Consider the following 21,656-nt stretch of genomic DNA (forward strand, 5'->3'; position numbering starts at 1 on the left):
GGTGATTTCCCATCAGAAATGTGGTCCAGGGCTTACACATCTCTGGCTGCCTCCCCAGCTTCATTTCTTGCTACTCTTTGCTGGCAGCTTGTTGTTCTTGAAAGTGAAAGTGAAAGTGAAAGTTGCTCAGGCGTGTCTGACTCTTTGCGACTCCATGGCCTGTATAGTCCATGGAACTCTCCAGGCAAGAATACTGGAGTGGGTAGCCTTTCCCTTCTCCAGGGTATCTTCCCAACCCAGGGATTGAACCCAGGTCTCCCACATTGCGGGCAGACAGGCAGATTCTTTACCAGCTGAGCCATGAGGGAAGTCCAAGAATTCTGGAGTGGGTAGCCTATCCCTTCTGCAGCAGATCTTCCAGACCCAGGAGTCAAACTGGGGTCTCCTGCATTGCAGGTGGATTCTTTACCAACTGATCTATCAGGGAAGCCCTCAAAATGCACAATTACTTGAGAATTGTCCTCCAGGGGCACCATTCACCTCTGGACACAATGATCTTTGGACATTGGCACCTATGGGAACCCTTCCTCCTGGCTTGAAGATGGCTCATGCCCGTTGGTCATTTAGGTCTTACTGACCCCACTATTTAAGACACCCCCTCCCCGTTATTCTCTGCCCTTTACCTGCTTCAGTAGTATGTACCAGATGTCTGTTTGCTTGTCTTTCTACTTGTTCTCCTCACCAGAATATAAGATCTTGAACAGTGCCTGGCACATGGTTGGTCTCAATTAGTACAGGTTCGATAAATGAATGCCCAAAGGAAATCATAGAGCTTTCTGACTAAACCTCTAAATTTCCATGGTTAATGGCCAATTATGTTTGCTCATATAATTCATCTACTTTAAATAAGTTTCATCTCTTCTGCCTTCTCTTTTCTAGGCTAAACTTGGGGAAAAGTTGATTTAAGATTCCTCTATTTCCTAATTATTTTTCATTTTCCTGTCTTAGATCTAAATTTGTCCTTCTGTTCTCCTAGAGAGAAAGTCCTTAAGGTGGTTTTTACTCTCTCAAATGGATTTTCTTAAAAATGAAAAGTCACATTTTATATGTAATTGCTGTGGGCCTTTTACATCTGATGGCTTTGTAATTGCTTTTCCTAGATATTCCTCCCTCTTCCCTTTTATCTTACATAACTGTCTGCTTTCTGAGAACCAGAACAAATGTGGTCTCAATTAAGTTTTCCACAAACATCAGCCAAAACCTCTTCTCTGGTTCTAATATCATTCCTTGTCCTCCTCCGCCCAGCCGAGACTCGGGCTTTCCTTTGAAGCCCAGCACAAAACCCAACTCTCCCAGGAGGTTTTCCTGGCCTGCCGCACCCTCGTAATAATCCTTTCTTTGGAATCTCTGCCATTCTAGAGCCTGGGCTACACACATTGACCCCATGTTGACAGCTTGGGCCAGTCCCTCCAACCTCACGTTACACTGGAATCATTCAGTAAAATGTTTGCAGACAGAAAAAGAAACGGCCTCAAGTTGTCCCTGCATCATCCTAGGTATGCCCTCCTGGTCGCTTCAATTAAAAGATACATTTTGGAGAGTCCAAGCTCTTCCTTATCCTTGCTTCCCTTTGCTGCTCATCAAGGCACTTAGATGAACTACCCCGTCTCCCTTTAGCTTGATTCAGTGATAATTCACTTATACCTCTATCAGTAAAAAGGGAATAACCTAACATCTTTTTCATGTTTCCTCACCGTAACTCCCCAAACTTAAAACATCGTTATCAATCCTGTTTTGCTAACTACCCTAATGTATAATGTCTGTTAGAGTACGTCCTCTGTCATTCATGTGTTCAGTCGTCTGCCCGTTTATGGCACAGATACTTACAGAGTAGCCACCATGCTGGGTGCTGGGGCTTGAGGGTGAGAGGAATCAGCATGACTCCTCGTCCAGAAAGTCCATGGGAGACAGATCATAGTCAGGGAACACACAGATTCAAGGAGTCCTATGAAGGTGGTGAGAGGGCCACAGTGATACAGAATAAGAAAGGGCTGTCTAGACTAGGACAATCAGAGAAGACCCGTCTGTCTCACTTTGAAGCTGAGAACCCAAACCTTAGAAGGAACCAACCATGAGGCAGATAGGAGACCAGCAATGTCCAGGCCACAGAGATGGCATGTTGCAAGGCTGTACGTGATCTTTTGGGGAACCGAAGGAGGCCAGTGTTCTGGCTTCTAGAGAGAGGGGCCAGAGTGGTCAGCTGAGTCCTAGCTTGCAGGGCTTGAAGCTTATGGAGGTGAGGTCCAATTTTATTCTAACAGTAATTGGAAGCCATGGTAATATGTACATTCTAAGTAAATAATGCTCATTGCTCTTTGGAGAATTGGTGACGGGGAAAGATGAACAGGGAATCTCATCAGAGGGAACCGTTGTAACAGACGAGGAGAGAAATAATTGTAACTTTGGCTAGGATGGTGGAAGCGCAGATGAAACAAAATGTTCAGGTTCCCAAAGTATTTGGAGCTCAAATTAATAACCACTGATTGATTCAATATGGGGATTAAGATAGAGAAAGCATCAGGTGTGATTCCCAGGTTTCTGACTTGAACCATCTGCCCAGACAGTGAAATCATGAGTTAAGTTTTAAATGCCTATGCACAGCATTTCTTGTATGTAAATTATCTTTACACTCTCAGTGAAAATGCCAGTATTGCTGTATCCATTTTCTCCTTATTAATATTGCAGAAACTTCTGACATCTCGATAGCTTTCTAGATAGAATGAGTTTATTGTTTTGTAGTTTAAAATCTTCCGGAAATGTTTTCTTTTGTTCTTAAATATCTGATTTCCATAATGTATATATCTCAAGGGTGTTGACTTTTTATTTATATAGTAAATGTTGAGCAGGCATATTCATGTAAATATTGGCTCAGATACAAAATTTGAGGCAACAGTCCATTATCTAAATCTTCAGTTCAGTTCAGTCGCTCAGTCGTGTCCGACTCTTTGCAACCCCATGAGTTGCAGCACGCCAGGCCTCCCTGTCCATCACCAACTCCCAGAGTTCACTCAGACTCACATCCATCAAGTCAGTGATGCCATCCAGCCATCTCATCCTCAGTCGTCCCCTTCTCCTCCTGCCCCCAATCCCTCCCAGCATCAGAGTCTTTTCCAATGAGTCAACTCTTCTCGTGAGGTGGCCAAAGTACTGGAGTTTCAGCTTTAGCATCATTCCTTCCAAAAAAATCCCAGGGTTGATCTCCTCAGAATGGACTGGTTGGATCTCCTTGCAGTCCAAGGGACTCTCAAGAGCCTTCTCCAACACCACAGTTCAAAAGCATCAATTCTTCGGTGCTCAGCCTTCTTCACAGTCCAACTCTCACATCCATACATGAGCACAGGAAAAACCATAGCCTTGACTAGACGGACCTTAGTCGGCAAAGTTGTTTTTTTTTAATATTAGCCCCTCATTCGTTAGATTTCTTTGGCAGTTCTGTTTTATTTTCTGTACTCCTTAAATCTTCCATCCTTTTCTGAACTTTCTTCTTGTTGCAATGGGCTGTTTTAAATCTCTTGGCTGCTTATGTTTCTTCCATGTGTTGGAAATAGAGGTTTTTCCTCTGGAGCTATGGCATTTTCCTTCCAACATTTCCTGATGTCTGTCATTGGAAGTTCATATGGCTTGAAATAAACTATTCCAAATAAGAAATATCACCATCTTCATCATTCTCTCTGCACCTTTTGGTTAACATTATCAAATAGCCTTTCATATCCTACTCTTCAAGTAGGATTGAAAATCCAGATGTACTAGTCCATCAGCATCCAATTAGGACTTACATGTTATCCCTCTGTTATGGTAACTTACTGACCTTTCAGTGGCTTCAGAGACATTACTATTATTATTTTTATTACTTGTGTTTTGATATTCCACCAAACTGCACTTCACTTGTTCCCTATAGAGTTCTTCACGTTTTGGAGTTTGAATGTGTCCAGGAAGGTAGTTGAACCCAAGAATGTTAAATTTTGTTTTCCAACATTCTTGCCTTTGCCACCATTACTAATTTGGTTTGCATATTTTGCAAGAGGAATTTTCAGAATCATTTACCTTAAGAGATGACTGATAGGCTGACCAAAGTTCTTCAAGGGTTATACTGACAAAAAGAGAAGCTTTCCCAAAAGCTCTCTAAAATAATTACTTTTAGAACTGGTAACAGTCTTCAGGGACAGGAAAATGCAGAGAAGTTCCTACTATTGGGGATAGAGTTTAAAGCTCTTTCTGTGTAATGCGTGTCTGTGTGTGTGTAAAGAGAAAGGGACAGAGGGAGAGGCAGAGGAGAAAATAGAGTGAATGGGAATCTTGGTCCATGTTTAGAATGGTTCTTGGAAAGATGAAATGTGTTCTGGCTGAGTCTCAGTTTCAGATGATCCAAGGCCATTTCTACCGTGTGGTGTAAAGCATCTTTCTGCCAGCATTCTCAGAACTGCCCTGCGTTCTGGAAATTCAGTGCACAGTTTCATTTTACACCTGTCTGCTCTAGCTTTGGGTCACTGACTTCCCTATTTTTATACAGAGAAATCATTTCATATTTTGCCATATCTGAGTTTGGGATCACTTCCAAAGGTACTTATATTTTTATATGTATATTGAATGTACAGTGTTTCTTATCGGGGATGCAGCTTAAATTTCGAAACTAAATTCATGCAATATTCAGGCTTTCTGTGACCAGCATCATGTTTCCAAGCCAGTTTTGATTCAAAATTTTAAAAAGTTATACATTAGTGCCCCTGTATGATGCAGTGTAGCAAGAACCATAAACTAGCTAACGTCTAGCTTTGATCAACACATTGGAAGGGCGGGCTTGTGTTGGTTGGCATCATGGCTCTAAATATGATATTTGGATGATTTTTAAAATATTTGGATGAATATAAAGATGACTTCTAATTTTATAAGGAGTTGGTAGGTAAGGTGGTATGCAATAAGTTTACTCCTTAGGATTCAAGTTTTATTTTTATATTTTAAAAAACATCTTGCATGTGATATTGGAAATACTGAGAACTAGTCAGGCTTTGGACATGTCAAATGCCCTGAGTTCAAAAATCATCACTGCTAAGTAATTTTTGTTTTCTAAAGCTGTTTTAAATTTGAGACTTAAGGACACTGACGGGTCTAATCTGACTCTTAATTCCACATGCTAGCATAGCACCTTCAACTTTTCAAGTACTTTTATGCAAACCCTTACGTGAGGAAGCCTAACATGGGGCTTAAGAACACAGCTGTGGTTACAGACCTTAGTCTGAACCTTGCTTTTCCTACTTACTGAGTGTCCCTGGGGGACTAGTTCCCTAATATCAAGTCTCTAGGCCTTCTTCTATAAAAGGGGATGATCAGTTCAGTTCAGTTACTCAGATGTGTCTGACTCTTTGCGACCCCATAATGGTAGACCCTAATTGAGTTAGTGGTTGTGATAAATAAAAGATAGATACCAATTGCTTAGCATAGTGTCTGATATATAATAAGAACTCAGAAAAAAAAAAGAACTCAGTATTTGCTATTACTATAAACACCAGAATTTGTCTCTTTCTCTCTGCTAACGCAACTATAACTACTTGATATATACAGCTGTAATCTCTTCTATAATCTCCATTCTGAACAAATGAGGATGCTAAGACATGCAAGAACTAGTTATTTGATTGTGCCAATATGGTCTATCAATCAGAATTTGATTTATTGAATTGCGAATAGTAGATACCCAATCATCGTGATTTAATTAATGTAGCTTTAAACTAAGTTTTGAAGCCAACTAGTGTAAATCCTCCAAATTTGTCCTTTTTTTCAGTATTTTTTGGGTACTAGGTCCCTTGTGTGTTGCTATAAATTATAGTGTCACCTTGTTAATTTATTTTAAAAAAGCCATCTGAGATTTTTTTTTTGCATGTATTCAGACTTTATTCTTTTTTTTTAATTTATTTTTTTATTTTTTAAATTTTAAAATCTTTAATTCTTACATGCGTTCCCAAACATGAACCCCCCTCCCACGTCCCTCCCCATGACATCTCTCTGGGTCATCCCCATGCACCAGCTCCAAGCATGCTGTATCCTGCATCAGACATAGACTTTTTGATTGGTAATTGCAGTGAATCAATTTGGACATTAATAATATCAAGCCTTCCAATTCATGAATATGGTCACACACAAGTAAGATTCAAGCTTTGGCTTCCCAGCTCTGAATTCTTTGTGTCATGAAAAAGTCGGAGATGAGGATGCCAGTAAGGTCAGGTTCTAGTGAGGGCTGTCTTCCTTGTTTGCAGATGGCTGCCTCCTTGCTATGTCCTCACATGGCAGAGAAAACTCTGGTGTGTCTTCTTGCTGTTGAGTCTGTCAGTCATGTCCGACTCTTTGCGACCCCATGGACTAGCATGCCAGGCTTCCCTGGCCATCACCAACCCCCAGAGCTTACTCAAACTCATGTCCATCGAGTCAGTGATGCCATCCAACCATCTCATCCTCTGTGATCACCTTCTCCTCTCGCCTTCAATCTTACCCAGCATCAGAGTTTTTTCCAATAAGTCAGTTCTCCGCATTAGGTGGCCAAAGTATGGGAGTTTCAGCTTCAGCATCCATCCTTCCAATGAATATTCTGGACTGATTTCCTTTAGGATTGACTGGTTGGCTCTCCTTGCAGTCCAAGGGACTCTCAAGAGTCTTCTCCAACACCACAGTTCAAAAGCATCAATTCTTCGGCCCTCAGCTTTCTTTATAGTCCGACTCTCACATCCATACATAACTGCTGGAAAAACCATAGCTTTGACTATATGGATGTTTGTTGACAAAGTAATGTCTCTGCCTTTTAACATGCTGTCTAGATTGGTCATAGCTTTTCTTCCAAGGAGCAAGCACCTTTTAATTTCATGGCTGCAGTCACCATCTGCTGTGATTTTGGAGCCCAAGAAAATAAAGTCTCTCACTGTTTCCATTATTTCCCCATCTATTTGCTGTGAAGTGATGGGACTGGATCCCATGATCTTAGTTTTCTGAATGTTGAGTTTTAAGCCAACTTTTTCACTTTCCTCTTTCACTTTCATCAAGAGGCTCTTTAGTTCTTCTCTGCTTTCTGCCATAAGGGTGATTACACCTTCCTCTTGTTACAGGGCCCCTAATCCCATCATGGGGGCTCCACCTTTATCTAATCATGATTTTCCAAGGCCCCACCTCCTCATGTCATCACATTTTGGGGATAAGGCTTCAGTATATTAATTTTGAGGGGACATAAACATTTGGCCCATAACAAATAGCATTTTGAAAATTGGCTCAGCACTTAATCTGTGAATCAGTTCCTTTTCTAATGTTCACTGGATTTCCCAGGTGGCACTAATGGTAAAGAACTCGCCTGCCAATATAGGAAACATAAGAGAGGATCCTGGGTTGGGAAGATCCCCTGGAGGAGGAAATGGCAACCCTCTCCAGTATCTTGCCTGGACAGTCCCATGGTAAGGGGAGCCTGGTGGGCCACAGTCCATGAGGTCGCAAAGAGTCAGACATGACTGAAGCGACTTAGCATGTAGTGTTCATTAATGATCTTGTAAGGGAAATAGATGGGAAAACAGTAGAAACAGTGTCAGACTTTATTTTTGGGGGCTCCAAAATCATTGTGGATGGTGACTGCAGCCATGAAATTAAAAGAGGCTTACTTTTTGGAAGAAAAGTTATGACCAATCTAGATAGTATATTCAAAAGCAGAGATATTGCTTTGCCGACTAAGGTCCGTCTAGTCAAGGCTATGGTTTTCCCTGTGGTCATGTATGGATGTGAGAGTTGGACTGTGAAGAAGGCTGAGCGCCGAAGAACTGATGCTTTTGAACTATGGTATTGGAGAAGACTCTTGAGAGTCCCTTGGACTGCAAGGAGATCCAACCAGTCCATTCTGAAGGAGATCAGTCCTGGGATTTCTTTGGAAGGAATGATGCTAAAGCTGAAGCTCCAGTACTTTGGCCACCTCATGAGAAGAGTTGACTCATTGGAAAAGACTGATGCTGGGAGGGATTAGGGGCAGGAGGAGAAGGGGACAACAGAGGATGAGATGGCTGGATGGCATCACGGACTCAATGGATGTGAGTCTGAGTGAACTCCAGGAGTTGGTGATGGACAGGGAGGCCTGGCGTGCTGTGATTCATGGGGTCGCAAAGAGTCAGACACGACTGAGTGACTGAACTGAACTGAAGCCAGGAAAATTATTCCATAATTGCCCTAAATCACATGCATTTCCATAAAATATATTGAGATACAGCTTGAATTCATTTTTGCTTTGTCATCATCCTTTATAACAGAATGACATTTTAGATTACGTTATCTTTCCTTCTGACTAGGATAATATGTTGAAAGGATTTTCTGTCTTCAGTATTTCCTGAGGTATATTAAGATTCTCTGAAAGTACAAAACATTATGCATTCTCATCTTGTTTTTAAGTTTTCTTGAATTGGTAAGAAAAAGGAAAAGAAATTATTATTTATTAATAATAATAAAATGCAGGATTCCTGGTTCAATAGCAGTGAATCTTTTAGATATTCAATTCAACAAACATTATTGATCCTTTCTTTAGTTAAAATTTCTTCTAGTACATAATCAATTCCTCCTTTTTTGAAAAAGATTTTTTTCAATGTGGACCATTTTAAAGTCTTTACTGAATTTTTTACAATATTGCTTCTGTTTTATGTTTTGGTTTTCTGACCAAGAGGCACATGGGATTATATCTCCCTGACCAGGGATCGAACTGGCACCCTCTGTATTGGAAGGCAAAGTCTCAACCACTGGTCCACCGGGGAAGTCCCTCAATCGTCTTTTAAGTCCTTTTGCATAAAGCAAACAAAACAAAGGCCTCCCTCTTGCCTGCATTCCTATTTAGATCCTATTTAGATACAGTGCTGTCTCCTGTTCGTGTGTCAATCAGCTTTTGCGGCATAGCAAACCACCTCAAAACTCAGTGGTTAATACAACAATTACTTATTTAGCTCATGATGATTGTGGGGTTGGCAGTTTGGGCTGGATTTCAGAGAGCCACAGGCTGGCTAACTGGTCTAGGGTGGCTTCACTGGGCTGGATGCTTTGCTTCTTGGGGTCGCCTGTCCTTTAGCAGGCTGGTCTGGGCCAGCCCACCTGGCTTTTAGACAGGGTTCAGTGACATTTCAGGCAACTCTCCTTTCGCTGTTTGCTTTTCTGATGTTTTCTCATAGCTCAGTTGGTAAAGAATCCACTTGCAATGCAGGAGACCCCGATTCGATTCCTGGGTCAGGAAGATCCCCAGGAGAAGGGATAGGCTACCCACTCCAGTATTATTGGCCTTTCCTTGTGGCTCAACTGGTAAAGATTCCACGTGCAGTACGGGATTTGATCTGGGTTCGATCCCTGGGTTGGGAAGATCCCTGGAGTATGGGAAGGCTACCTACTCCAGTATTCTGGCCTGGAGAATTCCATGGACTATATAGTCCATGAGGTCACAGAGTCGGACATGACTGAGTGACTTTCACTTTCACTTTCTTTTCTTAAAATGTATCCATCTGTTTGTCTCTCCATCTGTCTGTCCATCTGTCTGTCTTTTCTTCCCCTGGGAATCATAAGCTTGCCCTGGGAATCTCTTCCTGTATTTTCCCTTGCAGTTGGTAACAATACCATCCACATTGTTCTCCAGTCTGGAAAACCTGGGAATCACATAATTTCGTGGATTTTGTCATCACCTGACACATTCACAATTGGGCATTGTTTCCACTCTAGCCCAGCTGCTTCATTCTTTCTGGAGCTGAGCATATTGGACACCTTCTGACCTGGGGGGCTCATCTTCTGGTGTCATATCTTTTTGCCTGTTCGTGGGGTTCTCGTGACAAGAATACTGGAGAGGTTTGTCATTCCTTCCTCCAGTGGACCACGTTTTGTCAGAATTCTTCACTATAACCTGTACATCTTGGGTGGCCCTGCGTGGCACGACTCATAGCTTCATTGCATTATGCAAGCCCTTTTGGCATGACAAGGTTATGATCCATGAAGGGGATTATAATTTTAGCTGCTTCTTGTTGAACACTGCTTATCAGTCATCATACCAAATGTTTGTGTAGGTTTTTGCATTTAAGCTTCATAAAAACCATATGCTATAGGCATTGCTGTCTCCATTCCATGAAACAGATGAGGGTGATTAAGCCCTTGCCCACAGTCCCACAGTTTAGTGGGCAGAGATGGTTTTTGAATCCAATGTCTTTTGACTCCAAAGCCTGTGCTTAACATTTTGTCAGATTGAGAAACCACATATACAGGGCCCAGAGAAATGACTTATCAACACTGTAAAATAGTAAGGGTTCACACAAGAATCTGGATTTCAGATATTCCTTGAAAATTCGGAAGGTATGGTAAATGGTTTAACATTCCAATGGCAGCAGTGGGCTTCAGGGGGATCGTGGCCGCCCCGTTTGGAGGGCCATGCCTTCTGTAGTTAGCCACTGTCCCTGCCATTCCCCACTGCTTTATAACTGGCCCACTTCCTTCAGCAACACGGTCTGCTGGACTCCCGCTGGCATCTGCACTTTTGACTGTTATTGCATTGTGTCCTTAGGCCCTGCCCACTCTTCAGTTCTTCCACCATCAATTGGGCTCTTACATGACAGTGTTATGTTATTGTAAAATCTTTGTCTAGTCTGTCTCACTAGCTCGGTAGACTTGAACGGGATACTTCACATTTCTGGGTCACCATTTTCTCTTTTTTAAAATAGGGCTATTAATAGTTCTTACATCGTGCAATTACCCCAGGGTTAAGTGAATTAATGCATTTGAAGGCTTAGAAGTGTCTGGTACATCTCAGCCATTAGTGGATGTCAGTTGTGACTGTTATTATTACCATTTTTTATTCATTCATTCAGCATTGGACTGGAAACTGTTCTAGAAATTTTGATATTATCATTTTGGAACCCACAACAACTTGATGATGAAAATAATTTCAGCCTTGTTTTTGAGGTGAGGTAGAAAATGAGAAAGGTCAGGACTGCCTTCATTGTTGAGTTTTCCATATGATGCATATTTAAGTATATTCTTTTCATTCAGAGTAAAATGGAATGTATCTCACGAAGAATGGAGTTACATTCCACCCTTGGCTGCAGAGGGGCTCTTTGGAGGATTCAAGTGCTATCAATACCAATTGTTTGGTACATTTTTACTATGATATTTAAAATTTAAAAGCTACAGGGAAGTTTATAAAATGTTGAATAGCACTGGAAATTTTTTGAATTTTCTATTTCCGTACAGAAAAATTTCAAGTTGATACTGCCAATTTATGAGTGATGGTTTAAAGTGTGGAAACTAATTTTGTTTGGTTTATATATTCACTGCGTCCTTGACAACAAAGGTTGCCAATATTGCTGAGCATTCTGTGTGAAGATGGTTAATATAAATTTAAATCTAGATAAGAAAAGTGAAATAGAATATTGAAATAAAAACTGTATATGAGTAAAGTTATTTAAATTTGTTTCTAAAACTGAATAGTCTTCAGTTTATTTCCAAACTGCTCTTAAAATATTAGAAGAATAAGTTTTACTCAAGTATTATTAAAGACCTACTTGGACACACAGACCTACAGATTCACATATACATGTCTGTATAATTAAAAAGCCTCTTGATGAAAGTGAAAGAAGAGAGTGAAAAAGTTGGCTTAAAGCTCAACATTCAGAAAACGAAGATCATGGCATCTGGTCCCATCACTTCATGGCAAATAGATGGGAAACAGTGAAAATAGTGTCAGACTTTATTTTTGGGGCTCCAAAATCACTACAGATGGTGACTGCAGCCATGAAATTAAAAGATGGTTACTCCTTGGAAGGAAAGTTATGACCAGCCTAGATAGCATATTCAAAAGCAGAGACATTACTTTGCCAACAAAGGTCCATCTAGGCAAGGTTATGGCTTTTCCAGTGGTCATGTATGGATATGAGACTTGGACTGTGAAGAAAGCTGAGCACTGAAGAATTGATGCTTTTGAACTGTGGTGTTGGAGAAGACTCTTGAGAGTCCCTTGGACTGCAAGGAGATCCAACCAGTCCATTCTAAAGGAGATCAGCCCTGGGTGTTTTTTGGAAGGACTGATGCTGAAGCTGAAGCTCCAGTACTTTGGCCACCTCATGCGAAGAGTTGACTCATTGGAAAAGACTCTGATGCTGGGAGAGATTGGGGGCAGGAGGAGAAGGGGACAACAGAGGATGAGATGGCTGGATGGCATCACCGACTCGATGGACGTGAGTTTAAGTGAACTCTGGGAGTTGGTGATGGACAGGGAGGTCTGGTGTGCTGCAATTCATGGGGTTGCAAAGAGTGGGACACGACTGAGTGACCGAACTGAACTGAACTGATAATTAAAAAAGTTTTTAATTGAGGTAGAGTTGATTTACAATGTTGTGTTAATATCTGATGTACAGCAAAGTGATTTAGTTGTATATTTTCGGATTCTATTGTTCATTACAAGATATTTAATATGTTCCCTGTGCTATAGTAGAAGGATATGTATTTTTTTAATTGAGAAATACTGAAACACACAAAATAAAAATCATATGCACAAGAAATACATTTAAAATGAAAAAAAGTTAAAGCTCATTGAAGTATAATTTACATGTCATACATTTCGTTCATTTTAAGAGTACAATTAGTTCAGTGCTTTTTAGTAAATATACAGAATTGTGCCATTATCACCACAATCTGCAATCCAACATTAGAACATTTACATCAACCTCAATAGACTCCCTCATGCCCATCTTCTGTCAGCCCCTCTTCCCACCCCAGCCCCAGGCAACTACTCATCTACTTTATATAGAGATTTATTTTACCTGTATATTTATTTTTTCTGGACATTCCTTATAAATGAGATTGTACAACATATGGTATTTTGTATTTAGCTTCTTTCACTTAACATATGTTCTTTAGGTTCATCCATGTTGGCACAGGGCTTCCCAGGTGGCTCAGTGATAAAGAATCTGCCTGCCAATGCAGGAGACACAGGTTTGATCCCTGGATCAGGAAGATTCCCTGGAGAAGGAAATGGCAACCCACTCTAGTATTCTTGCCTAGGAAATCCCATGGGCAGAGGAGCCTGGTGGCCTACAGTCCATGGGGTCGCAGAGTCAGACAGGACTTAGTGACTAAACTACAATGATGTTGGCACACGCGTCAGAAAATTTATTTCCTCTTTGTTGCATAATAGTGCTCCATTGTATGGATACACCCAGTTTGTTTTTCCATTGCAATGACCAAATTGTTAAAAAATATATATTCAAGAAACTGTTAACAGCGGGTTATTCTATAGAAAGGAGTGAGGAACAAAGGAATAAAGGTGGGAGAATGATATTTTTCACATTTCCTATTTTATATGGATTTAAGGTTTTAAATTCAGGAATATTCATCTATTAAAACAAAGTAAGGACTATCTTCCTCCAGCAATGTGTATTAAATAATAAGTGAAATCTCTCCACTGATCCCAATCCCAGCTTCCTGAAATCAATCACCATTAGTTTATTTTTGCCATCTTTCTACTTTGTACATACATAGATATACATATCGGGTTGGCCAAAAAAGTTCGTTTGGGTTTTCCATAGGGTGTTACCCATCGAATTAACTTTTCAGCCAACCCAATATATCTATCTCCCTGTATTTCACTGCTGCTGCTGCTGCTAAGTCGCGTCAGCTGTGTTTGACTCTGTGTAACCCCATAGACGGCAGTCCACCAGGCTCCCTCGTCCCCGGGTTTCTCCAGGCAAGAACACTGGAGTGGGTTGCCATTTCCTTCTCCAATGCATGAAAGTGAAAAGGGAAAGTGAAGTTGCTCAGTCATGTCCGACTCTTCGCGATCCCATGGACTGCAGCCTACCAGGCTCCTCCGTCCATGAGATTTTCCAGGCATGAGTACTGGAGTGGGGTGCCATTGCTACACCTAAGCAATCATACATTTTATATTTCCACCAAAATGGAAGTATCTTGGTTATCAAAGCAAAGAAAACCCACCTGGTTGGGTTGTGTGGTATTCATCAATTGACAATGGAGCAGAGTTCTGAACAGCAGCCCGAGTTTCTTGGTGATTAAGTGGAATGTGATGTCTCTTTTTACCCCTCCACCATTCTGCATCTTTCCGCAGGCTACCTGGGCTCCACCTGCGAGGAGAAGGTGGACCCGTGCGCCTCGGCGCCCTGCCAGAACAACGGGACCTGCTACGCCGATGGGCTGCACTTCGGCTGCAGCTGCAGCGCAGGCTTTACGGGCCCAGCGTGCGCGCAGCTTGTGGACTTCTGTGCGCTCAGCCCCTGTGCCCACGGCACGTGCCGCAGTGTGGGCACCAGCTACAAGTGCCTCTGTGACCCAGGTGGGTACCGTGGCCGGGCTGGGAAGCCCTCTCCTTCCATTTCCCAATTTTTAACTTTTCTTTTGCATCTGAGTATAGGTTGGCCCGCTGCAGGGGTTTGCTTGTCCATCCAAGTGGACCCCACTTGTGTGTGTGTGTATATGTGTGTGTGTATATGTGTGTGTGTGTATGTGTGTGTGTGTTCAGTCGCTTCAGTTGTGTCCGACTCTTTGCAACCATATGGGCTGTAGCCCACCAGGCTCCTCTGTCCATGGGATTCTCCAGGCAAGAATACTGGAATGGGTTGCCCTGCCCTCTTCCAGGGGCTCTTCCCAACCCAGGGATCCAACCCTCATCTTTTAAGTCCTGCATTGGCAGGCAGGTTCTTTACCACTAATGCCGCCTGAGAAGTATAACACCCTTTCTTTTTAGACTTCCCTTAGGCAGGCTTTGAAAAATACCCTTTCCTCTTTTCATGAACATTCCACAGTCATTATAGAAAAAGAAGAAAATCTAAGTCAGCAAAATGAAGAAAATGAAAACCAGGCTTAATCTTTTCGTTGTTGTTTAGCCCCTAAGTCATGTCTGACTCTTTTTGAGACCCCATGGACTGATAATAGCTTAATTATTTTGGACAATTGACTATAGGTCACTTCAGAGCCTTTCCTGCATTATATATCTTTTATTACTGGGTTCTGAGGTTAATGGAATGTTTTTCATTTTCACGTGCACGCAAAGCAGAATGCAGTCCATTCCAGCATTTTATCATCATTTAAAATTCTTACTTGGGGCACAGTTCATGTTAGAGGACCTTTTTGGCTTCCTGTGTAAACGTTCACAAGTTCCATCATTTATTTTCCGGATGTCTTCTGCATTTGTATCACTGATTGTTGATTGTGAAAGTTTTGAGACTGAGAAGTCAGGGTAGTTACTAGTTAAAGTTTGTGTCCGCGCAGCCTCCTGGTGTGACCTGAAAAGAACGCACACCAGCAGCTCTGTCTTTCCTGATTTATATTCTCTCCACATCTGCATCCTTGCACGAGCTGGCTCTTTAGAATGCTTGCCAGCGCAGTGATCCCCGCCCCACTTCTCTGGCCCATGTGCATGGCCGACAAGTCCCCTGGTTGGCTCCACTCCTGGTTCTAGTATGCAGTACCCTCTGCCTGGAGTGCCTCCTCCCCCGTCACCCCATTTCGCCTGCAAACTTCCCCTCCTGAGCTTGAATGAGCTTTCCTTCCTTTGAGTTCCCACAATCACCCACAGTATCCCTTTCATGGTATTTGAAGCTCTATATTAATTATCCTTGTATGCTTTTATTAACATATGTATGTGGAATCTATGGAGTGCTTCCTTGATGGGTAAAGAATCTGCTTGCAATGTAGGAGACACAGGATACATGGATTTGATACCTCAGGAAGATCCCCTGGAGTAGGAAAAGGCAACCCTCTCCAGTATTCTTGCCTGGAACATTCCATGGACAGAGGAGCCTGAGGAGCTACAGTCCTTGGGGTTGCTAAAGAGTCAGACACAACTGAGCAAATAGTAGGCGGGCAGGCAAATGTAGAATCTAGAAAAATGGTAGAGATGAACCTATTTCCAGGGCAGGAATAGCGACTCGGATGTAGAGAACGGACGTGTAGACACAGCGGGAGACAGATGAGTGGGAAGAGCTGAGAGCTTAGGACTGACATATATACACGTGTTTAGTTGTTAAGTTGAGTCCCACTCTTTGCGACCCCATGGACTGTAGCCCACCAGGCTTCTCTGTCCATGGGATTTCCTAGGCAAGAATACTGGAGTGGGTTGCTGTTTCCTTCTCCAGGGGATCTTCCTGACCCCGGGACTGAACCTGTCTGTGTCTCCTCCATTGGCAGAGTGGTTCTTTACCACTGATCCACCATGGAAGTCCCATGTACACACTACTGTGTGTAAGACAGATAGCTGGTGGGAACCTGGCGTGCAGCACAGAGGGCTCAGTTTGGTGCTCTGTGATGACCTAGAGGAGTGGGATAGGGGAAGGGAGGTCCGAGAGGGAGGTCCTATGCCTACGTATAGCTGCTTCTCTTCACTGCACAGCAGAAACTAACAGAACATTGTAAAGCAGTTATACTCCAATAAAAAAGACAAAAACCAAACCAAAACAAACAAAATTTATCCTTGGATGTGTTTCTCTGCCCCCTTGCGGATGGGAGTAGAATGAAGTGTGCTTTATCAGTATCTTTTGCCTACTATAAGGTACGATTTAGTGAGCTCAGTCTTGCTTGGTCCTGAGCTGGGTGCTTTACGTCTCTGGTCCTTTTATGTGCCCTCTCTGCCCGATGGATGTGGTGGAAGTGTGTTTTCACCAAGGTATGAAATGCCTTATTCCTGATTCAGTCACCTGTCGGTGGCCATTCACCCTCTCAGAGGCTGAGTCCGGGTTCCAGCCCAGGTGCCCCGGTTCCCCTGTGCTATGCCTGGTCTGGAACTTTCCAGGGGCACAGCTCCTACTCATCCATCACCTAAGGAGCAAGTGGGAAATACAGTTGAGCCTTTGAAGGGTATTGAAAAGCCTCTTTCATGTAGGCTTCTACTTCTCTGGTTTTCTAAACAGTCATGGGATTGAGGTTTTGCCAACGGCCCCAATCCTCTAAAATGTAGCGGGAATGGACCTGGTTAGTCTGCCTGGTAACTGCGTGAGTAGGATTTTCCAGACAGACAGAAGAGAGAGGGGGAGAGACAGAAAAAGAAACCACTGCCCGATTTTAAGGAGCTGACTCATGCAGTTGTGTGGCCTGGCAAGTTCAAAATGTGGCACAAGCTGGCAGGCTGTCAACTTAGGCACGATTTCTATGTTACAGTTTTGAGCTCAAATTCCTCCTGCCTCAGCAAACCTCAGTCTTTGCTCCTAAGACCTTCACCTGACTGGATGAAGCTCACCTGCTTTCTGGGAGGGTAATGATTTACTCAAAGCCTACTGTTGTAAACACTCATTTTACCTAAAAAATACCTTCACAAGAACATCTAGCCTAATGTCTGACCAGACATTTGGGTCCTGTGGCTTAGCTGAGCTGACACATGACGTGAACTATTCCAGTAACATTTTGGGGTTTTTTCATAAACCTCGTGGGCTTCCCTGGGGGTGCAGTGGTAAGGCATCCTTGGGTCGAGACGATAGGAAATGGCAACCCACTCCAGTATTCTTGCCTCAGAAATCCCATGGACAGAGGCGCCTGGCAGGCTACAGTCAATAGGGTTGCAAAGAGTCAGACACCACTTGGTGACTAAACGACAAAACGTGAGCCTCGTGGTGGAGGCGTTTCTGTAGTCTACATGTGACACGGGGCACTTCCTGCGAGTATACCTGTCCTCCCCTATCAGAGCCATGTGGAGGTGGGAGCCGCTTCCCCTTGGGGGCCAGTGTCCTTCCGTGTGCCTGGCAGGCACGTGCCGGGGCACCTCCAAGGTGAAGGAGGAGGTGTGCAGCGCAGTGCCCTTACCTGTTTGGAACATGGGGCCCTGGGAGCGCTGGTGTTTGCAGATGAAGCAAGCTGCTTCTGTCCTCCTCATGTCACGACTCAGGAGCCCACTGCTCCCAGAGCTCTGGATGTCACGACACACGGGGTAGTGATAATGCCCTGGGCCAGGGTCCAGAGAAGAACCTCAGCGCATCCTCCACACGAGTCTCCCGAGAGTCCCCTTTTCCTCCGTGAGCTCTACGGAGAAAATCACCCGTCACAGGACCAGAAGGCCGTTTTCTCCTTCTGGAAGGAAGGTTTCTCCTCCCGTTCTCCTCTGACTTCTGTTCTCAAACATACTCACCTTACCCTCATATTTAGTTGGTGTTTTTTGAAAACTTAAAGTGAGGATGTAGTTATGTAGAAGGACCTGCTGCTTCTTAGTAATATCTGTCAATGTGTGTGTCGAGGCTTGTGTGCTAAGTCATGTCCAACTCTTTGTGACCCCATGGACTGTAGTCTGCCAGGCTCCTCTGCCCATGGGATTTCTCAGGCAAGAATACTGGAGTGGGTTGCCATTTCCTACTCCAGGGGATCTTTCCCAACTCAGGGATCGAACCTGAGTCTCCTGTGTCTCCTACATTGGCAGGCGGATTCTCTCGCACAGCACCAGCTGGGAAGCCTTTGCAGAGGCTTGAAAGTGAAAAGTGAGAGTGAAGTCGCTCAGTCATGTCCCACTCTTTGCGACCTATGGACTATAGTCCACCAGGCTCCTCCATCCATGGAATTTTCCAGGCAAGAGTGTTGGAGTGGGTTGCCATTGCCTTTTCCAGGGGATATTCCTGACCCAGGGATCGAACCCGGGTCTCCCATGTTGCAGGCAGACGCTTTACCATCTGAACCACCAGGGAAGCCCCTGGTGGGAGGCTTACGTGATCCTAAATAGAAAATACGCTCCTTGGTATCTCTCTGTCCACACAAAGAGGAGTAGCGGAGGAGGTGGGAGAAAGGACTCATGAGATCCCCACACTTGTTGGCTATCCCTGTAGGACTTTGCAGGCCGTTTCAGGGCCTTGGTGTCCATTTTCACACATAACATTTTAGATGTGCATCAGTTCAGCTGCAGTTGCAGCAGCAGACCCACAGACTGGACCTGGGACAAGTTACTGATCTCACCCTTCTAGCTTTCACTCTGTTTTTTTTGGTTGTTGTTATTTACTTATTTATTTGGCTGCTTCAAGTCTTAGTTGCAGGATCTTTGATCTTCAGTGCTGCACGCAGGATCTTTAGTTGCAGCAGGTGAACTCTTAGTTGCAGTGTGTGGGATCTAGTTCCCAGGGATTGAGCCCTCACCTGCTGTATTATTGAAAGAGTGAGGGGTCCGGCTACTTGCTGCTCAAAAGCCAATAAGCAGGCCAGGTTGGTGGGAAGGAAATTTGGTTTTATTTCAAATGTCAGCAATTGGTGGGAGAGTGGGTGGCAGACGTCTGTCCAAAGGTTGACCCGCCACCGCTGGCAGCCAGTGGGATGAGATCTTTTATAGACAAAGTGGGGGAATACTATGTGCAGAAACAACAGCCAGCTCTGACAGTCATCTTTGGAATGGTCATCAGTGGTCTGACCAGCACCATCTTGGTTGTTTTAGGTACAGTTAATCTTCAGTTCCAGGGTCCGTTTGTTACCATTTCTTCGAAGCTAATTCTCTGAATTGTAGCAGCTCATGTTCTGGGTACAGTCTGGTCACTGTGTAGTAAAATTCTCCACCTAGTGTTTCCGTATCTTTAAGACAGCTCACAGGATATGGCTCAGAATATTATCTACATCCCTTGAGAAAGAACTAAAGATCTTTGACTATGCTTAATGACTATGTTATTATTATGTAGTCTCCTGTGACTGTCTTCCTTTGTTTCCCCATTTCTCCCTTCTCTGATTTAATTTTTTCTTTGACTAAAATTTTCCACAGGCAGAAGGCAGGCAGAGGACACTGAGGGGCGTGGGTGGAGCAGGGACCTTGCTCATTTCACCTGCACTGGGAGCACAGAGTCTTAGCCACTGGACCACCAGGGACGTTCCTGTACTTAGACAGAAGGAACTTCTTTCCATGTCCTTCTGCTGACCATGATCTTCTGTTGTGTGCAAGGGTGTTAGATGAGAGACACAGAGCATGTTTCCTGGCAAGAGCAATAAGAGCTATGCAGTTGCTTTCTATCCATGGAGATTCCAGCACTTGTCCTCAAGTCAAAAGGGTGAAGTGTCTCCTGTGAAGCCCCTCTTTTCCCACGTGCTATTCTCTGCCCAGCCTTCATTTGTGTCCATTTGGAGCTTTTCGCTTGATACGGCCAATGCCCAGCCTCTAAGAAGCCTTGAAAAGCCTGAAGAAACAAGTGTCCTGTTTCTGGATGCCTGCACTCATTAGGCAGTTGGAGTTCAGTCAACACTTTCATCAAACTGGGGAGATGAAATTGCTTTAAGAGGGGTTGCTTCCTCAGATCATTAGGTGACATTGTGTAAAGTAAAAAAGGCATCTTAACATCTGGCAAGAATTTACATTTTAAGAGGTGAAAATGACAATTTTCTGAATGCTAAATTTCTAGTCTTAATCTTTCGGAGCATGTAATTGCTTTACCAATAGTTTGCATAATAGAAGAATCTCATGAGAGTAGGTGAAATTGGGTGTCGAGCTGAAGAGCGGCAAGGCTGATCCTCTTCGTAGAGGAGCACGCAGACCCCGTTTCATAAAATGGAAGCAGATTGAAATCATGTCAGGTTGATAATTAGCTCCCATCTGACAAAATGCCATTTGGATATGACTGCAAATCAGATTTGCCAGGTGCTTGATTTTCAGACCTCATTTTTAGCTTATCAGGCTAGGGAGCTCTGATGGGATTTTAGTATTAAATACTAAAATGTCAGCAGTGAGCAATCATGGAAAAGTTATCTTTCAGGGACAGTGTTAAGTGATAGGCCATGTGTTCTCTAAGAAAATCACAAGTTGAAATCTCCCAAGGATGGAGGAAGTGAGAGCATGGAGTCTAATGGACAGCGCCAACATGCATGTGGTTGCCAGGGACCTGCCATAACCCTTACAGGTGGCAGGTGGTATCTAGGGTGATCTCTAAGCAGTGGTGGGGTCTCGAAAGGCTGTTTGGATGGTGACCAGTGCAGGAAGGAATCCTTGCTAAGAGGGAAGGTGGTTTGCCTAAGTTCACTGGTCTTGACCCCTGCCTGATACTCTTGAGTTATTACTCCAACCTTGTTGTTTTTTTTAATTGGAGTATAATTGCTTTATAATGTTGTCTTAGTTTCTGCTTTTCAGTGAAGTGAATCAGATATATGTATACATATATCCCCTCCCTCTGGAACCTCCTGCCTTCCGCTCCCATCCTATCCATCTAGGCCATCACCAAACTGAGCTCCCTGTGTGGTACAGCAGCTTCCCACTAGCTATCTGTTTTACACATAGTAGTGTAAATGTGTCAACATGCGTGCTGCGTGTATGCTAAGTCACTTTAGTTGTGTCTGACTCTGTGCTATGCTATGGATTGTAGCCTGCCAGGCTCCTCTGTCTAGGGAATACTCTAGGCAACAATACTGGAGTGGGTTGCCATGCCCTCCTCCAGGGGATCTTCCTGACCCAGGGATGGAACCTGTATCTTCTGTGGCTCCTGCGTTGCAGGCAGATTTTTTTTTACTGCTGAGCCACCAGAGAAGCCCCATGTATGTCAATGCTGCTCTCTCACTTTCTTGAATTGAATGAACACTGCCATTACAGAGGATGCCTTAAGTTACTGTTTAAGGAATTTATATTATAAGGCATTAGAGGATTTCTATGTGTGTGCATGGGTGCTAAGTTGTTTTCAGCTGTGTCCAACTCTTTCCTGACCTATGGACTGTAGCCCGCCAGGCTCCTCTGTCCATTTGATTCT

The 21,656-nt window shown here is 43.4% G+C and overlaps 1 protein-coding gene across 1 annotated transcript in view; it reads left to right on the plus strand.

The window, feature by feature from the left end:
* Nucleotides 1–21,656, plus strand: part of DNER (delta/notch like EGF repeat containing) — a 382,962-nt gene that overhangs the window by 275,642 nt on the left and 85,664 nt on the right. The window contains exon 8 of the mRNA XM_018058657.1: nt 14,090–14,314. Coding sequence (XP_017914146.1) covers nt 14,090–14,314 — 225 coding nt within the window. The remainder of the gene's footprint in view (nt 1–14,089; nt 14,315–21,656) is intronic.

The sequence above is a fragment of the Capra hircus genome, chromosome 2 (genome assembly GCF_001704415.2).
Source record: "Capra hircus breed San Clemente chromosome 2, ASM170441v1, whole genome shotgun sequence".
In the NCBI taxonomy this organism is placed as follows: domain Eukaryota; kingdom Metazoa; phylum Chordata; class Mammalia; order Artiodactyla; family Bovidae; genus Capra; species Capra hircus.